Source organism: Onychomys torridus, chromosome 18 (genome assembly GCF_903995425.1).
Source record: "Onychomys torridus chromosome 18, mOncTor1.1, whole genome shotgun sequence".
Classification (NCBI taxonomy): domain Eukaryota; kingdom Metazoa; phylum Chordata; class Mammalia; order Rodentia; family Cricetidae; genus Onychomys; species Onychomys torridus.
In genome coordinates, this window is record NC_050460.1 from 15,783,194 (window position 1) to 15,801,468 (window position 18,275).

At 38.7% G+C, this 18,275-nt stretch overlaps 1 protein-coding gene across 1 annotated transcript in view; it reads right to left on the bottom strand.

Moving 5' to 3' along the window:
* Pkhd1 (PKHD1 ciliary IPT domain containing fibrocystin/polyductin) overlaps positions 1-18,275 on the bottom strand; it is a 458,933-nt gene that overhangs the window by 232,290 nt on the left and 208,368 nt on the right. Inside the window, exons 43-45 of the mRNA XM_036168402.1 lie at positions 11,944-12,056; positions 8,677-8,782; positions 6,433-6,567 (exon numbers count right to left, since the gene is read on the bottom strand). Of these exons, the coding sequence (XP_036024295.1) occupies positions 6,433-6,567; positions 8,677-8,782; positions 11,944-12,056 (354 nt within the window). The remainder of the gene's footprint in view (positions 1-6,432; positions 6,568-8,676; positions 8,783-11,943; positions 12,057-18,275) is intronic.

Sequence of the window (18,275 nt, forward strand, 5' to 3'; positions counted from 1 at the left end):
TTTTCCAAAAATATCTCCAATAGGAGAAATGGCAACAATATTAACAAACAAGAGAAATAAGTAAAATCTCAGCATAATTAAAGTTAGTATACAAATCAAAAGAAAATGGAAACATCATCGTTAACCAGATTCCATTCCTAATAAATAAAGAGTTAAAAACATCACAAATATACAAAGAGGCAGTAGGACAACTGGAAGGAGTGAGGGGCAAGCAAAGGTTTTCCAGACAGGAGTGGCTGCCCACTGGTTCCTGGATATATCACACTGCCTACATGAGGAGAAGTGTCATCCCATCCTGGGCATGGACAAAATAGGAATAGAAAGCTGGTGATTGAGCAAGCTGTGGAGTTGCATTCGAGGTCTGGGATGAAGGGATCTTAAAGAAATGAGAGTCTGAAGAGATAGGACAATGGGAATGCAAGGAAGATGGAAGTAGCAAGAAAACATGGCGTGTGGTGTCAAAAGGTGATGAATAATGGGGAAGACAGGTGAGGAAATACAAAGTTCACTGATATATCTACAAAGAGGTTATGATGAAACCCTACTTTGTACCTTAGCGTAAACAGTTCATTTATAAAGGAAAATGTCTGGTGGGGGAAGCACCTGAATGGACAGTCAAATTGAATGATCTGTTACCAGATTCAAGACTGCTGCAGAGCACAGGGAAGAACACGTGCTGCAAGTTCCTGGAGCTCCAACTAAGAACATCTCCTGCAGAGCATTCCACTTCTCTGCTCAATGGCTCAAGGGAAATGCACTTTAAATCTGAAATTTTTTCCCCACTGAAGTAGGGAGCTGAATTACATGAGCTTTGAGTATAAGTTTTAAAGCTCCAAGAGTCTATACAATTTTTTTCAAATGAGAAAAATAAGGTAGAAAAATGGTTAGAAACTGTCAAATACCAACAAATTCTGTTGGAAACCCAATAAACAGAATTTGATCATGAGAAAATATTTGGTACAGTCATAAAATGGGATAATACACAATGACTAGAATAAATTACTACTCGCAAGAAGACAGACAAAGCCCATGGACATATTATTGTGCCAAAGAAACCCAGGAACAATAGAGTTATGTGCTCTGTGACTGCGTTGTATCAAATAATAATAAGAAAAAAATCAATCCATATTACTAGGAGCCTGAATCATGGTCCCCCTTTAGCTGAAGATACTCAGGTTTAAATCTGGGAATAGAAAGAGGCCACTGCAAGGGAAATGGGCAGTGTTTCTTATCTGGGTGGTACACGGTTGATTTGCTTTTTTAAGATAAACACATTGTGATCATTATTGTTACATACATACATTGTGTACACACACACACACATACACACACACACACACACACACACACACACACAAATATATGAGTTCAGGCTGCTGAATCTGTCTTTTGCTGCTTTGTGTATTTGGTTTCAGGAATGACCTCTATGTATTGGATAACTGATAACGGGGCTTTTCCCTAGGAGAAGCTAATTCTCCCTCATCCAGCAGCCATCAGATGCCTGTAGTATTTTGTCCAGGGAAAAGAGACTATCAATTTGAGAGTTGGAGGATGGATGGGAGGGGTTAGAGGGAACAAAGAGAAGGGGGAAGGTGATGTAATTCTATTTTAATTAAAAGTGTACTTACAAAATACATTGTGTGCTTTTCTCTGTAAATATTTCCATATAACATTTACTTTCAAAGATAGAACCAATAGAAAGTAAAAGAAGCAGAGGATGAAAGGGTAAGTAAAGAAAGAAGGTAAACAAAACCCCGTCCCTAGCTGAGAAGCTTCTGGCCATTGATGACTTCTGGGAGGGGAGAAACAGTTTTCTTCAGGGGTGTAGCCCCTGAGAAGCTACCTGTGTTCCAGTAGATGGTCCTATGTCCTTGCATGTGCAGGTATCATTAAGTGGACTCAATGAATTTGAAAAAAAAAAAGATCACATGAAGTTAAGAGGGAGGGAGGAGTGGAGTGGGTAAAGGGGGAGTTGGAATGAAAGGAATGAAGGAGCAAACTTGATCAAAACATATGTGCATGAATGAAGATCTTGAGCATTAAGAAAAGAAGAAAAAGAACACAGCTAAAAAATTAAAGTCTGGAATTGCTGAGGTATAGTCTAACATCATTAATGTAATTACAAAATCATCACAACCAGCAGGCATGTTCAAAATTTAATCCCAATAGCTAGAATGTCAAAACATAATGAGTATGTGAGAAATGAGAAAAATATCTCTAAAAAGATGCAACACAGGACAATCCAAATCAAGTTAGAAAAATGGGGGAAAGGAAAACAAAAATAATGATTAAAACTGAAAGCACAAATGAAGACGGTAGAAAATGCAAATATGTGGAAGACATCAGCATAAATTGAAACCATGAGAGAAAATGAGATTTCTCCCAGCAGGAGCAAGCATACTGAGAAGAGAGGGGCCCTGCAACAGAATTTAGAGAAACGAAGGAAGATGAAAGGCCTAAACTGGGGTAGACAAATCCCCAATGAAAATGAGAAATAACCCCTGGAGAAAATGGAGGAAGAATGAAGTGGCTCCACCAGCACCTGCTGAATCTTTTAATTCACATTTTTATTATAAACCTATTCAAATGAATGAAGACATTGAAAGTATAGAGAATTCTCTGATCAGCAATGATCCAGATTCCACTATTTACATTGTGTCAACTTACTCTTATCACCTACTTTTTGCTAATAAATCACAAGGGATGTATTTGCATGCATATATTATACCACACCTACACACATAAATGTGTATCAATTAAGCATGTATCTGATATAACCATGATGCCATTACCATGTCTGTGAAAGTGTCTGGCCACTTTCAACAAATACTAAATTATTTCCAATAGCAATAAAAAGACAGCCAGGCTGCAGATACTCATAAACATAAGGAGACCAAAATTTAAACCCAAACCAGGATGTTTCTGTACATGAAAGAGGGTGATCATTAAATACGACATTAAGCAGCTAGCATCAAAAACTGCCTAACCAAAGATGTGGCATGTGGTACCCAAACCTTTCCTTCCTGAACATTAAAAGTATTCTACTCACATGAACACGTAGGTGATAGAGTGGGTGAGAATACCAACCCAAACACAAATACGCTTAATTCCCCTCTACTCACAAATACCTAATATCTGTTGGAGGATATCTTGTAATTGTCTGTTATCAATCAAATGTGAGTGAGAAGGCCAAATTCTCTGAAAATCTTAATTCTATAAAGCCAGGCAAGTTTGAAAGAGTTGAAAATCTTATTCCACAGCCAGTTTAACTTCCTCCTTATATTTAATAAAAATTAGAAAAGATACCTGCCAATAATGTGACTCCAAAATAAACTTTAAAAATTCATTAAGTAAAGATTGTCATTTTCCTTGTTGTGTCAATCATAGGATTTCTCAGACCCTTCAATACTTTTTTGCAAGTTTATTTTATTGTGTTTATTTAAGAATAATAGGATCACAGTATCCAGGTAGACAGTAAAATAGTTATTGTAATGATGATAATTAATACATCTGTTATCCCACATATTTATTTGAAAGAGCAGCTAAGATTTATTTAACAGACATTGCTAATATGGTCCTATTTGGTTAACTGTAATCCTCACAGTGCATTGTATATCTCTAGATTTATTTGAGATTGTGGACCCAAAAGGGTAAATGAAATCAACCAAAGAATCTCCTTTATAAGACACTCCCCTAGGACAAGATTTTCATAGAAAACACTTCAGAGGAAATGGCATACCTCTTAATAAATGTTTCCCACTGAAGCTGCTCCCCTTATGTAATCAATAGTATTTGATCAGGAGCCAGGAAAACAGCCAGGCTGCCCTATCTAGCACTCAGATTAAATCTGGGGCTGGCATTTATAAAGTAAATGGATCTCTCCATTTTGTTTTAGCTGTTATTTCAGTCTGAACAATGTCACATTTAGGTTACAGTTGGATATAAAATCGAATGGTTTTACTACTTGGATGACTGACCATTTTCTAGAATCCTCTAGAGCAAACTTGTTTAGGAGTTTTTATCAGTAAACTTTTGGCCTGCATCTGTTAAGCGTCTCAAAGGCCATCAGCTAGATTGCATTTCTAGTGAATAACCTCGGGGTGTGATTATATTTTATTATCTCATGATAAGTATCCTTTGGTCATAAATTACATCTTATGTCACTCTTCTACTAATTATGATGTCTAGTTAACATCAATTAAGAGACTAAAACATTAATTCACCAGGACAGTTACTCAGTTTGATGGGCATCTTGCTTTAGTATGAACTCTAAGGTCATTTTCTGGACTTAACGTCTGTTGACCTTACAGCATCCCCTCTGGAAACAATGCAGACTAGAGAGATGAGTCATCTCTAAACCAGCAACCTTCTTAGGGAAAAGGAAAAACTGCAGAAAAAAAAAGGATCATTCAAAAGAGTTAACTCCAAAGTTGAGAGCTATAGGAAAATGTAACTCAATAAGAAAACCATTTGAATAATTTTTAAAATCTTAATTTATCATATACCTATGAAATAATCTCCCAAGTAAGTACAAGAGTCAATTTTCATATGAATTTCTACTGAATGCATTCAGGAACAAACTGACACAAATATTCTCCCCATGGATCCCAAGTATTCTACAAGCCATCTTCTCTCTACAAATTGTTTTGACAGTTCATTGTTGTCAGTTTGACAGGATCTACAATCACCTAGGAGACATGGCTCTGGGCACGTCTAGTAGGGATTGGTTAGATTGGGTCACCTGAGCGAAAAAGCCCACCCTGCATAGGGAATAGAGTCCCTGACTGAAAAAGAAAATATATGAGAAAGCTAGCTGAGACAAGCTTTGTTCATCACACCTGCTTCCTGGCTGTGGATGTGATGTGAGCAGCTGTCTTGTGTTCCTCTTTCTCTGTGACTTCCACCCTGATAATCATCCCTCCGAATACTAGCCAAAACACACCCATTCTAGCATTTGCCACAGCCACAAGAAAAGTAACTAATATAAACATTAATTGCTAATATTCATGTGACTCTTTTAGAAATAAAGACAAAGGAAATTACTGAAGGTCTGGGGCCTAAGAGGACAGGGGTGCTCGGGAACTTCCTTAAGGGAAAATGGTCCTGCTAACCTGGGAAGTAGCTTTTGACTACAGTAGGATTGCCATATCTTGACTACGAAGTATCCATCACAGGCTTGATTTCTGATATTTGTTCTATGGTACATGGAAGGGTTTTCAGAAGCTATGGAACCATGAGAAGGTGAAGACTAGCCCGGCAGAAGTTGATCATTGGTGGAAGAACATTGAATGTTACATCCAACCCCTGGTTCCTATCAAAGCTCTGCCACCTTATCTGCTGTGATGGGATTCCTCACATCAATCATAATTTCCAGCCACCATTCCTTCCGTACCATGAAAGACTGAAACTCTGAGGCAAAATAAATCTTTCCTCTCTAAGCTGTTTGTGTCATGTGTTTTAGTCACAGCAATATAAAAAGAACTCACATGGTTCCTTGAACTATGCAAAACAGGACAAGCCATCTATAGTATGATTTTTATAGTACTGAAATCTATATTTTCTGAAGAGCAATGCAGTCACATCCAAAATCTTATCACACACACACACACACACACACACACACACACACACACACATTCCTTTGTCTCAGCCACCAACAATGGAGTCACTTTCCCTGGAACTCACTGGGCTTGCTGGCCATGGAATCAGGTATGCCATTTTCACTCTTTTGGTCCTCCAATACCCCAGTCTCATCCCCAGTCCTGTAGTAGACCACCTGCAGAGTCCCATCTTCCTTTTCTTCTCCTATTTCCTTACGGGCAGGGTCCACAGTTCCTCAAAGAAGACCCAGCTTCCCCTCCTCCTCCCACTCTCTCACCCTGTGAAACTCTCTCAACACCACCCAGCCCCTTCTTAGCCCATCCTCATTCCTTTCTGTCAGCTCCCAATACCTAGAAACAATTCTATCTGGGACCCCCAACTCCTAGTGTCCATACCTGGCAGGAACTCTGAAGCCATCTACAGCCACCACACTCTCCTAAGTTCCAGAGAAGCAAACAGACAACTCACCCAACAAAACCTTATCACATAATATCAAACAATATGGGATAGCCTCATGCACACTCTTTGCGATGGCAGGCTAAACAGAGGTTTAATACTGAATTTGCATACATCAAAAGAAGACCTACTTCTAAATCAATTAAGAATTCTTCAGACTCTTAGTAACTTACGATATACATGGAATCAACACTGCAACTCTATATACTTGAATCATATTACTAATACCATCACTATTACAAATAAAATGCTCCTATTTTATCATGATCTTCACTAAAACTTTCTATTATAACTATGTACTAGATCATCAGGGAGCTCAGTCTTCATGATTCAGTATTGATGGTCAACCCACAACAACCTCACCAAGGCACCTACCTCATGGGTGAAACGACCAAGTAACAAGCTGTCAGTAACCAAAGTGTTTGCATCACTTTCCAAAATGTCAATTCCACAATCTCTGCATGCATAAACTTGGAAGTTTTTCAAATGTAGATTATTACTCCTAAAAATCTATAAAATAACAGTTGAAGTTATGCCAAAGGTCTAAAGATTTTTTTTCCCTCGCACAGACTTCCTACACTCTCTTTAATTATTGATTAAGTATAAATAAGTAAATAAGCACATTGGCATATTTAAGCAGGTTTTGTCTACCAAGATCAGTACAGACATCTCAACATAGCTAACAAATCCCTTTGGAAATTACATTTCTCTGCTAACAGGCAATACATTAAGAAGTTGGTATGAATTGTCCACATATTTAAAACAAGCCTATATTCCCCAAATGTGCAAAATTAATTAATAAAAGCATAGCATTCAAATACTTCAGTGTTTAGCATTTTAGCACAGCATTAGCAGAGCTGGTCAGAAGATTACAAGTATAAAATCAGTAAGTCAGTGTGTCTCTGGGTTCCTTGTGTGTGGATTTAACATGTGCATACCTATTTATGAGTACTTGGTCTAGCACCTCTACAGAGGCATGAAGGAGTAACAAAGTTTAGTGGGGTTATAAAGTGTCCCACTGTTCTGGGAAATGGGGTTCTTACTATTCACCTTGGTCTCATGATACCAGGGTGCTCTTGGGCAAGGTGATCTTGACCTTCCCTAGGCCTGAACTTTACCATTTATAAAATGAGGACCAACAGCTGACCTAATGGTCATCCCTTGCTCATTAAATCATATTACACTTGGCATTCATACTTGAATTGAAAGTGCCTTACTGAGGCCCAGGTAGTCTTCACATATGATGTTATCATACTTTAACATATCACTCAGATTTTGTGCAATTTCCTAGTGTGTCTGGATGCAAACATTTTATAAAATGACAGTTCTTTGAAGACAGACTATGAGTACAAAACAGGTGAGACCTGAACTGACAACTTGACAACTACTGCCTAATTACAGGCACCTAAAAATAACTCACTTGCAAATATATTCAAAAATAGTAATGGCAAGCCCTAGCTAGCAAATCTCTAGTTTTAAGTTATACACAAGGAAGTTGTACCTATTCGACATGGAATACAATTTTCACAGTGTACTAACATTTTTCTTTATTATAGAAGAAGTACTGTATTTATGAAACTTGATTAAAATAATGTTTTTAAACCATTATTATACCTAGAAACTGAATAGATCTTTGGTTCAAATCAATCATTCTCATCTATGGAACCTGATAAAATATTCCTACACACATAAAAGTTAAAAAAAAAACTAAAATAAAATATTCAACACAATTAGAGATCTCCTTGCTAGCTATCCTTATCATGTATTTTAGGCTTTCTTCATTCAAAATTGTCTTCCTTTTATTGGGAACGTGAGTAAATGTTTAGCTTTTACTATGGTTTTCTTTTGTTCTAGTCCCTAAATGCTATACAAACATGTTGTCTCCTCTATGTATCCTAGACTGCAGAGTTCTAAATTGCAGAGATTAATGCATACAAATGTCTCTTTGTAGTATTGGTGACCCTAGGTAATTTTAGTTGATCCTAAAGTTCCCTTTTTCAAAGTCACTGTGGCAGTAAACATGAATCTATTTTTTTTCTTTAAAGAAAAAAAAACGAAAATAAAATACATTGATTAAAGTAAATAACAGCTAAAACTGAAACTGTTTTCCATTGAGGAACCATGCTTTTCTTAAGACTGGAGCATTCATTATTCACGATATTATACTATCAAACACATATTTGTGTCTGTACTCTGTAGTCAGTTGTGTTCCTGATCAAGTGTGTGACATTTGACAAGTGCTTTACTTTTTGGTTCTTTATTTATTGGTCATAAGTAGGAACTGGAAGGGAAGTATGAATGAACCTCTACAATTGACACCTTCTGATTGTAAATGTCCCTAATATCCCTGTTCTCTACTAGGACTTCTGCAGGAACCCATGCAGAAAATGACCTCTGAGGAGGGATTTGCTCATTCAACACCACACACACACACACACATAACCACATCATGCCATTGGCACTAGTTGTGATAATATCACAGTGTTCTTTTTCTCATTGAACTGCTATCCTTTGGATAGAGTGATGTAACAATCTGACTCTAGGAAACAAAGACACACACACACACACACACACACACACACACACACACACATTATTTGCATGCTTAAAAAGTCATACCTGGGCACCACCTGCACTTCCCCAAACTATGAAATCTTGGAAGAGAGTAAGGCCAGTATCATTATTCCAAAGTGGTTGAAATTTAGGATATATAAGGAGACCGTACCTAGAAAGCAAAGCAAAGAATGAAGATAAATTGAGCAACATTTTCTCCATTGGGATTAAAAGGGCTTTTATTCTTTTTTTAAAATCTGACACGCAGGCATGGGATATCTTTATAGATGTATATTTGTGGTATTTCAATGTACAACCACATTGTATGATGTTCAAATTAGGACATACATGTCTATCTTCTCAAATATTTATCATTTTTATAGTAAAGGTACGCTCTCCAGTATTTCTTTAAATATACAGAGCATTATTATCTATGATTAACATAATGTGTAGAACTCCAGAATTGACTTCTAACTGTAATTCAGGCTGGCCAACTTTCCTCATCACCTTCGCTTCCAGCCTGGGATAACTACATTTCAACTTATACCTTCTTTAAGGCCAACATTTTCAATCCCACATATAAGTGAGATCATGTGGTACTTGTCTGAGACTGCCTTATTTCATTTAATATAATGATTCTCAGTCCCATCCATGTTATAATAAATGATGGTATTTCACATTCTTAAGGCTGAGTCATATTCATGTGTGTGTGAGAGAGAGAAGAGACAGAGACAGAGACAGACAGAGACTTTCTTTACCCATTCATTGGGTTATAGTCACAGATTGACAGATTGATTCTATTTCCTCAATATTGTAAATGATGCTACAATATATGTGAGAATGTAATATCTCTTCAGTCAATTTCATTTTCTTTGGATATATATCAGATAATAGAATTATTAGATCAAATGGTACTTATATTTTTAATTTCCTTCTTCTTTGTTTTCATCATTGTAATACTAGCATCCCCACCAGTAATTTATAAGTTTTTCTTGCTCCAATACCGATACCATCATTTTATCATTCTGGATAGATATATTCATCCTATCATCCTAACAAGTGTGAATTTATAGCTCTATGTAGTTTTAATTTGAAATTGCCTAATGATTAGCAGTCTTAGTATTTTTAATATACTCACTCATCACTTTCATATGTTCCTTTCAGAAATGCCATCTTAGTTCTATCATCCACTTTAAAGCTGAAATATTCAGAGTGGATTATACTAAGTTGTTTGATTGTGTCCTATAGTCTGTACATATGAATGCTTTGTCAGATATAAAAATAATGAAATTTGGGAGAATGGACACAAGCAAGACCTGAGACCCTCCTCTGTGGTGGACGCTGCTCATGCCTCAGTCTCTTCTGTGACGTGGCCCTGCATTTAACCATAAACACATAGCCATGTTCCCTGATATTCCATCAGTCCTTCTAAATTTACTCTAATCAAAGGAGACTTGTCCCCACTTTACAAATGAGAACCTCACTCTTTTTAAAAGTAATGAAAACAAGGAATTTAGTAGGTGCATGCTAGGATTTGAATCAAGATCTGACTGACTAAAAACAACACTTTTGCCTTACTTCTTAAATTCTCTAGGCCACCCTGTTTCCTCAAATATTTTCTCTTAGCAACTGACGCCATTTCCCTTTGTTATGAGGACTTGAGGTAAGTCTCTTATCTCTCTGCAGTAGGCACAACACAAGCAAAGAACTCCTTCTTCAAGATGGATCTCTCCACTAGGCTCCAGAGCTATATGCACTAGCCTGTCAAGGGTGGCGCTTTCTTAGAAAATTGGAAATCAACCTCCCTTAAGACCCAGCTTTTCCATTCTTGGGCAAATACCTAAGGAATGCTCAATCATACCACAAGGACACATGCTCAACTATGTTCATAGCAGCATTATTTGTAATAGCCAGAACCTGGAAACAACCTAAATGCCCTTCAACTGAAGAATGGATAAAGAAAATATGGTACATAGACACAATGGAGTACTACTCAGCAGAGAAAAACAATGACATCATGAGGTTTGTGGGCAAATGGATGGAACTAGAAAAAAATCATCCTGAGTGAGGTAACCCAGACTCAGAAAAATAAACATGGTATGTACTCACTCATAAGTGGATACTAGATGTAAAGCAAAGGATAACCAGACTGCAACTCACAACTCCAGGGAAGCTACCTAGTAAAGAGGACCCTAAGAAAGACACAGGGATCACCCAACAACAGAGAAATGGATGAGATCTACATGAGCAAACTGGAGGTGGAGAAGGGTGATGGAGGGCAAGGATCAGGGGAAAGAGAGCTTAGGGAAAAGGGAGGTCCCAGCTGGATCAGGAGCATAGTGAGAGAGCAGGGAGGGAGATACCATGATGAATGAAGACCCCAGGGGAATAGGAAGAAGCAGAGTGCTAGAGAGGTCCCCAGAAATCCGCAAAGATACCTCCACTGTAGACTACTGGCAATGGTCGAGAGAGTGCCTGAGCTGACTTGCTCTGGTGATTGGATGGCCAAACACCCTGGCTGTCAAGATAGAACTCTCATCCAGTTTCTGATGGAAGCAGATGCAGACATCCACAGCCGAGCCCCAGGTGGAGCTCCGGGAGTCCAATTGGCAAGAGAGAGGAGGGATGGTATGAGTGAGAGATATTGAGACCACGACTGGAAAAAGCACAGGGACAAATAGCCAAACTAGTGGAAACACATGAACTGTGAACCAATGGCTGAGGAGCTCCCATAAAACTGGACCAGGCCCTCTGGATAAGTGAGACAGTTGATTAGCTTGAACTGTTTGGGAGGCATCCAGGCAGTGGAGCTGGGACCTGTCCTTGGTGCATGGGCTGGCTTTTTTGGAGCCTGGGGCCTATGCTGGGACCCTTTGCTCAGCCTTGGTGTGTGTGTGGGGGGGGACTGGACCTACCAGGCTGGGCTGACTCCCCAGGGGAGACCTTGCCTTGCAGGAGGTGAAAGTCAGGGGTGGATTGGGGGAAGGGATGGGAGATGGGAGGAGGGAAGATGGGGAAATCCATGGCTGATAATTAGTATATTAATAACAGACCAGCAGGAAAATGTTCAAGGTGATGAATATTGGTGCCTCAGTTATAGTGTTGGCTTCAAGGATGTATACTAATCTCCAAGCTTCTCGAGTTCTATATGTTACATATATACAGCAATTTGCATGTCAAGAACACTCCAATAACATGGCTATAAAAAAAAATACACTGTAGCATTACCCGATCTCAAATCAAATTCCAAGAAGCATGCACCCTTTATGCATAAAAACAATCGCTAAATCACAAGCACTAATCTTAAACGTAGATGCATTTAACCAGCATTACCTGGTACAAGAATGAGCAATGTTCAACGTGAATGACAGGAGTGGAGCTTGTGATGTTTGGTTGGTCACCAGGTGGAAAACATAGCCATAGCCAGCTGCACAAACTCTGTTGCCCTACAGAAATTCAGGGGGATTTGAAAAATAGTTATTCCATATATGTTAAGGTTGCTGCAAAGAAAGAACATTATTGGCACTTTCTACTTCTTTATATGATTCTTTTCAGGCCTGATAAAGCCTGTGTGAACTCAGTTGTCCCAGATTCCCCCAAAGGATCAACCCCTGTGCCCAACTTTGCAACCTCCAGACAACTTGACTACACTATAAATTGTCCATCTCAATAACTAGCAATCCATTTTAAATTCTTCTTGACATTTCCATGACAAGAAGGTGTGCTGGTTAGTTTTAAGTCAACTTGATACAAATTAGAGCTATTTTGGAAAAGAGGCTCTCCATGAGAAAATGTCCCCATAAGATCTGCCTGTAGGCAAGCCAGTAGTGCATTTTCTTGATTAATGATTGATGTGGGTGGGTCCAGTTCACAGTGGATCGTGAGGAGGTGGTCCTAGATAGTTTAAGAACGCAGGCTGAGCAAGCTATGAGGAGCAAATCAATAAGCATCCTTCTCCCATGGACTCTGTTTCAGTTGCTGCCTCCAGTTCCTACCCCGCTTAAGTTCCTGCCTTGAGTCTCCTGAGTGATGGACTGTTATCTGGGGGAAAAAAAAATGAAATAAATCCTTTTCTCCCCAAGTTGCTTTTAGTCATGGTGTTTTATCACAGCAAAAGAAACCCTAAGATAGGAGGTTACCTGTGACACCTAATATGAGGTTAGAGTCATTTGAGAAGTCCTTATTGGTACATATCAGGAGACACAGTGGCTCTCCAACATAGATAGCTAAGATTACGGTCTTCTCCCTGTTTGTCCTTAGTTCTGAGACATGCTGGCTAAGCTCAATTACAAGCTATATCTATTCAATACACTTTTGTTCTGCTTAGATTAATAAATTACCTCAATATTCCTTCATACTGTCTAAAGAATTTAATATTTTAATGTGTTTTTATGAAATCTAGGTCCTCCATGGATTGCTATGAGTTTGGAAAATTCAATTCTGGTCAAACAATTATGATGAACTTATTTTCAAATATTCTATGAAGTATTTACAAGATTTCATTGCTGTGTAATACACATGAAGACAGAGTTTAAAACAATGATTTCCTAAAAGGTTTGATCATGTGAGAGGTGTGTGTGTGTGTGTGTGTGTGTGTGTGTGTGTGTGTGTGTGTGTGTTGTGTGTTGTGTGTTTGTGTATATGTGTGCTGTGGTATGTGTATGCATGTACGTATGTGTGTATTTGACTTGGTCTACCAAATAATTGCAAAGATTTTTACTTATTACTAACAACTGAAAGTGAGAAAACAATATAAAAATTCAAAATTCGGCTGCAGTGATTTAAGTAAGAAGAACCTCCACGGGCTCATATATTCGAATGTTTGGTTTCCAATTGGCCCCAGTTGGTAGACAGTTTAGGAAGGACTTTGTGGTTTCAAAATTCCATGTCAGACCTGGTTTTGCCCTCTTTCTAACTCTTCCTTGCAGGTCAGGATGTAAACTCTGAGCTACTGCTCCAGTTCCATGCCTGCCTGTCTGCTGCCATGCTTCCTGCCATGATGATCATAGACTCATCCTCTGAAACTGTAATGCATGCCCCAATTAAATGCTTTCTGTTATAAGTTGTCTTGGTCACAGTGTCTCTTTATAGCAATAGAATAATAACTAGAATATAAGCCCTATGAGCCCTAACTCCTGTGGGACAGAACCAGGGACCAGTTACAGATGGAGAAAGCCTATCTTCTTAGCCCATATGGTGTCTTGGCAGAGAACACTCACTTCCTGCTTCACTCATTCATGATAAATTTCTATTCATTTTTAGAATCTGAATTTGCAACCAAATCTTTACTGGAGGAAGCAAAATAAATTCAACATTGGCTGTTCTGTGGCCAATTCCTAACTTGCAGGTGAATCCTCTCAGTGTTACACTGTCACATCCCAGCACAGCCTCTCTCCTTCCTCCACCATTGGGAAGACAGAACTTGGATTAAATACTGGAGTGTGTCAGGCTGCTTCTCTGAGGTGGCACTACTATCAGAATAATGAATAGTTGATATAATTATACTTGATCAAAGAGTACTTTCAACATTTGTATATATACTTGCCTTTCTCAGTCCAAGAGTCTTGTCCTAGGCCAAATGGCCACGTCTAACTGAGAAACCAACATTAAGAAACAAGCTTCTCATCCTGCTACTAAGATAGCAGCTCAGAGGCTCCAGTATAATTCATCCCCTGTAATCAGGGAGGCTGACAGGAGCTAGCTAGTATAATACCAAGAATTCCCAGAATGTCCTCACTGTAGATAACAGCCTCAAGTGCACACTGTGAGGATTAGAGAATTCACCCTAAACTGGCATTTATACCTGTTGGGAGAGGGAAAATCTGTTTTCTCCAATGGAGTGACACTCAGTGTATCAACCATTCAAGAGCAAGCCTCATATCAGGAGTATATATGCAGCATATAATGGAATCCACAGTTTCTTGTGTATATGCTTTTACTTGCTAACTGTTAGGTGGGGTTTTTTGGATGGTCTATTTTGTTTTCTTGGTTTGGTGGGGTTGATGTTATATTAGGTTTCTGTTTGGGTTTTTTTTTTTTTTTTTTTTAGAAGGAACTTGAAGTTAGATGGGTATGGACAGGAAAGATCTGGAAGGGCTTGGGGGAGGGGTAATATGATCAATATATTTGAATTTAAAAATTGTTTTAAATAAATAAAAAATACTTTAAAAGTGAGCAAAAGACCAATAGGCATTTCCCCAAAGATATGTAAAATAGTCAATAAATATATGAAAATATATCCAGTGTCATTAGGAATCAAGAGAAGGCAAAGTCAAAGCAACAGTTAAATAATACATGAACCTAATGGGATAGCTAAAAACAATGAGTGATAGTAGGTGCTATTGGTGGAAATGTAGGATGGAACCACCACTCTATTCACAGTCTGGCACAGATTCTGTGTTTTTAAATGTATAGAGTGTCCTATAAAGGAAAATCTATCCTAAAGTAGACAGTAGTTGTCTAAGGGTGAGAAGTCATTGATAAGAAAAGAGGAGCATGACCACTAATTAGTATGGGATTTATAGGGGAAGATGAAAATGTTCCGGTTATTGTGATGATGGGTTGTACAGCTCTTTGAACACACCCAACTATTTGCTGTATACTTCACTTGAATCTTTTATGATGGAATAAATTATATACATTTATAAAACTGGTGTTCTTAAAATAAAATAAAATCTTGTGTGTGTACATATGTATGCATTAAGGTGTGTGTGTGTGTGTGTGTGTGTGTGTGTGTGTGTATGTTGTCAGAGTACAGGTATGTTAGTGACAGTACTCATATGGCATCTAGAGAGAAGCCTCAGTTATGAGTACACATCTTCCATTATGCTTGCTCTTTGCAGCTGCATACTCCAGGCTAGCTGGCCCATAAGCATCAGGAGATGCTACTTTCACTACCTGCCATCTCATCTCAGGAGTACATGCGATTACAAGAATGCCACCATACCCAGCTTTATGTGGATCCTAGGGGTTCAAACTCAGATCCTCATGTTTACCCCCATTTTTTCTTAGTTCATTTTCTGTTGATGTGATGCAATACCATGACCAAAAGCAACTAGAGGATAGAAGGGTTCATTTGGCTTACAGATCTCAATGACAGTCTATCACAAAGGAAGGCTGAAGCAAGAACTAAAACAGGAAAGGAACATCTAGAAAAGAACTGAGGTGGAGACACTGCTTACTTGCTGCTTGGGCTCATCAGCAGCAATCCTTTCTTATACCTTCCATGACCACCTGCCTAGGGATGGCACCACCCACAATGGGGCTTTGCTCTCCCACATCAATCATTAATCGAGAAAATGACTTCATAGACTTGCTTACCAGCCAATCCTAGGTTGATATTTTCTCAGTTGAAGTTCCAGCTTCCCAAATGACACTAGCATGGGTCAATGTGACAAAATCTAAACACCACTTTCACTGAGCCATATCTCCAACCCTACTTTGACCCTTTAAGTCTGAGATTTCAGAGTCCTCTTCCCCCTTGGGATACTCATGTCCTTTCACTGGTAGCTATTTTCTATTTTCCTTAGGCTGAATAAACTCACTTTACCCTATGGTTTCAGTCACTCTGCAGCAACATTTTTACTGAGGTTAGTTATGAAATTAAAGGATGATTGGGGGTCTTACTCAACCTTGAACCTAGATGACACACTGACAACTGACATGTAGCAGAATTTCTGCAGAAGGTAGAATTTAAATATTCTATTCTTTGCATGTGCCTTGTGGTCCACAAAACACATGTACAAAGCTCATGGGGACAAATGTGAAATAAGCTCTTACAACAATAATAAGGGTGAAAGAAGGCTCCTACCTCAAAGGCCTTCAGTCTGTTGAAGTGTGAGTCAGGGCTAGAGTCTGAAAGGCTGACCTGCAGAACTCAGTGCAGGATCCAGCACATGCTGACACAATCATCATGCTGTTTACTTAACTTTAGCTTACTGTTTATTGTAGGCCCCACAGGCTCTTTACCCTGGGTGCTTGTAAATAGTCTTTCCTTGTTTTTACCCAGTTATAGAATGTTTTCTTCCCAAGTGGACAAGTTGGCCTGTTCTTTTCTAAGTGTCATTATTTGGGATTCCAAACAGTTCTTCTATTTCCTGAGGTTATTTACCATTCCAAACATATTCACTTACCACAATGCCACTTACGAATATCTGTAAATTGTGGTATATGAAGTTGAATTGCTATTCAAGAGGACACAGGACTTTAGGAACGTGGGGCCTTCTCTCAGACATTAATGGACTTAAGGGAATCACAGTCTAGAGAATCTAGACCAAGGGTAATTTTGCTTCCTGGGAAACATGGAAATATCTGGAAATAGTTACTATTAACACAATTCATAGGGCAGAAGAAAGTGCCATTGTTGTTTAAAACACTACTTCATAGAGAAACTTGTAACTATCCAGTATAAGTACCACTGTTGAGAAATACCAGGTGTTATATAAAAGTAATTTACACCCACCTCAAAATATCCTGTATTTGATTGAATTCCATATTTTATGCTAGTTATGCAAACACAATTAATTATAATGGGAAATGTTTTAGCAGTCTTCACATGGAAGATATTTTCAAAATAATCAAATCTGGTACTAAGCATTATCAGAAAGAATAGTACCTAGCCATCTCAACCCTGCACTAAAAAAAAAAAAAAAAAAAAAAAAAAAAAGTAGAATATGCTTGGAAGGAGTCTGGTGATAATTTAAAAAATAGTTATATATCTACTGAAGATGTCACCTGACATCAAGATTTGACTTACACACACACAGACACACACACACACACACACACACACACACACACACACACACATGTGCATGCATGTGCGCACATACACACATCAACATTACACTAAATGATGAAAAACTAAAAACATTTCCTTTAAAATTAGGAATGAAAAAGGTGTCAATCTATATAATATTTTCAATATAGTGTATATGCATGCATAAACACACACACATACACACACAAATATAGATAACTCTTAAATACCCACTTTCTCTGCAAGCACTGCAAATATTGAGAATGTACACCACAGGGCAATGAAGGCAATCTCAATAACACACATATCAGTTTCACTGCCACCACATGCCAGCTCATTACCAACACTTTATGAGAAGCAAGAGTTCTCCAAAAGTTCAGAAAGATATTCCAGAGGCTACATCCTTGTTCATCACTATTGCCAGCACCAGTGCTCAGAAAACATGTATTTTTAACAAATGAAAGTGTATGTTGAATCACCAGCCCCGGTGACATTAGTATTTATGGAACATCTGAGTAAAACACACAAACACTGGCCAAGTGCATTTATACTTGGAAGGGATGCTGCAGCTCACTTTTCGCCCGGAACTCCCATCTGGACCAGAGGTGAGTGCCTGGGGTTATAACCAGAGAGGCAACTGTGCCTGGGTCCCACCACTGAACACAGGCCACTCTGGGAGGACCTGACCAACTTGGCCCCAGTTGCCTGCCAATCGGCAGGCCTGTGGGAAGGCTCTGCTTTTCCAAGACTGCAGGCAGACACTGCAGTCTCCACACCCTGTCCCCACACCCATCAGAGACCAGCCCCAAGCTTCAATCCTGCCCTGGAACTCCTATCTGGACCAGAGACCAGAGGAACTCCCATCTGGACAAGAGGAGCTCACATATGGACAAAATAAGGAGAGCCC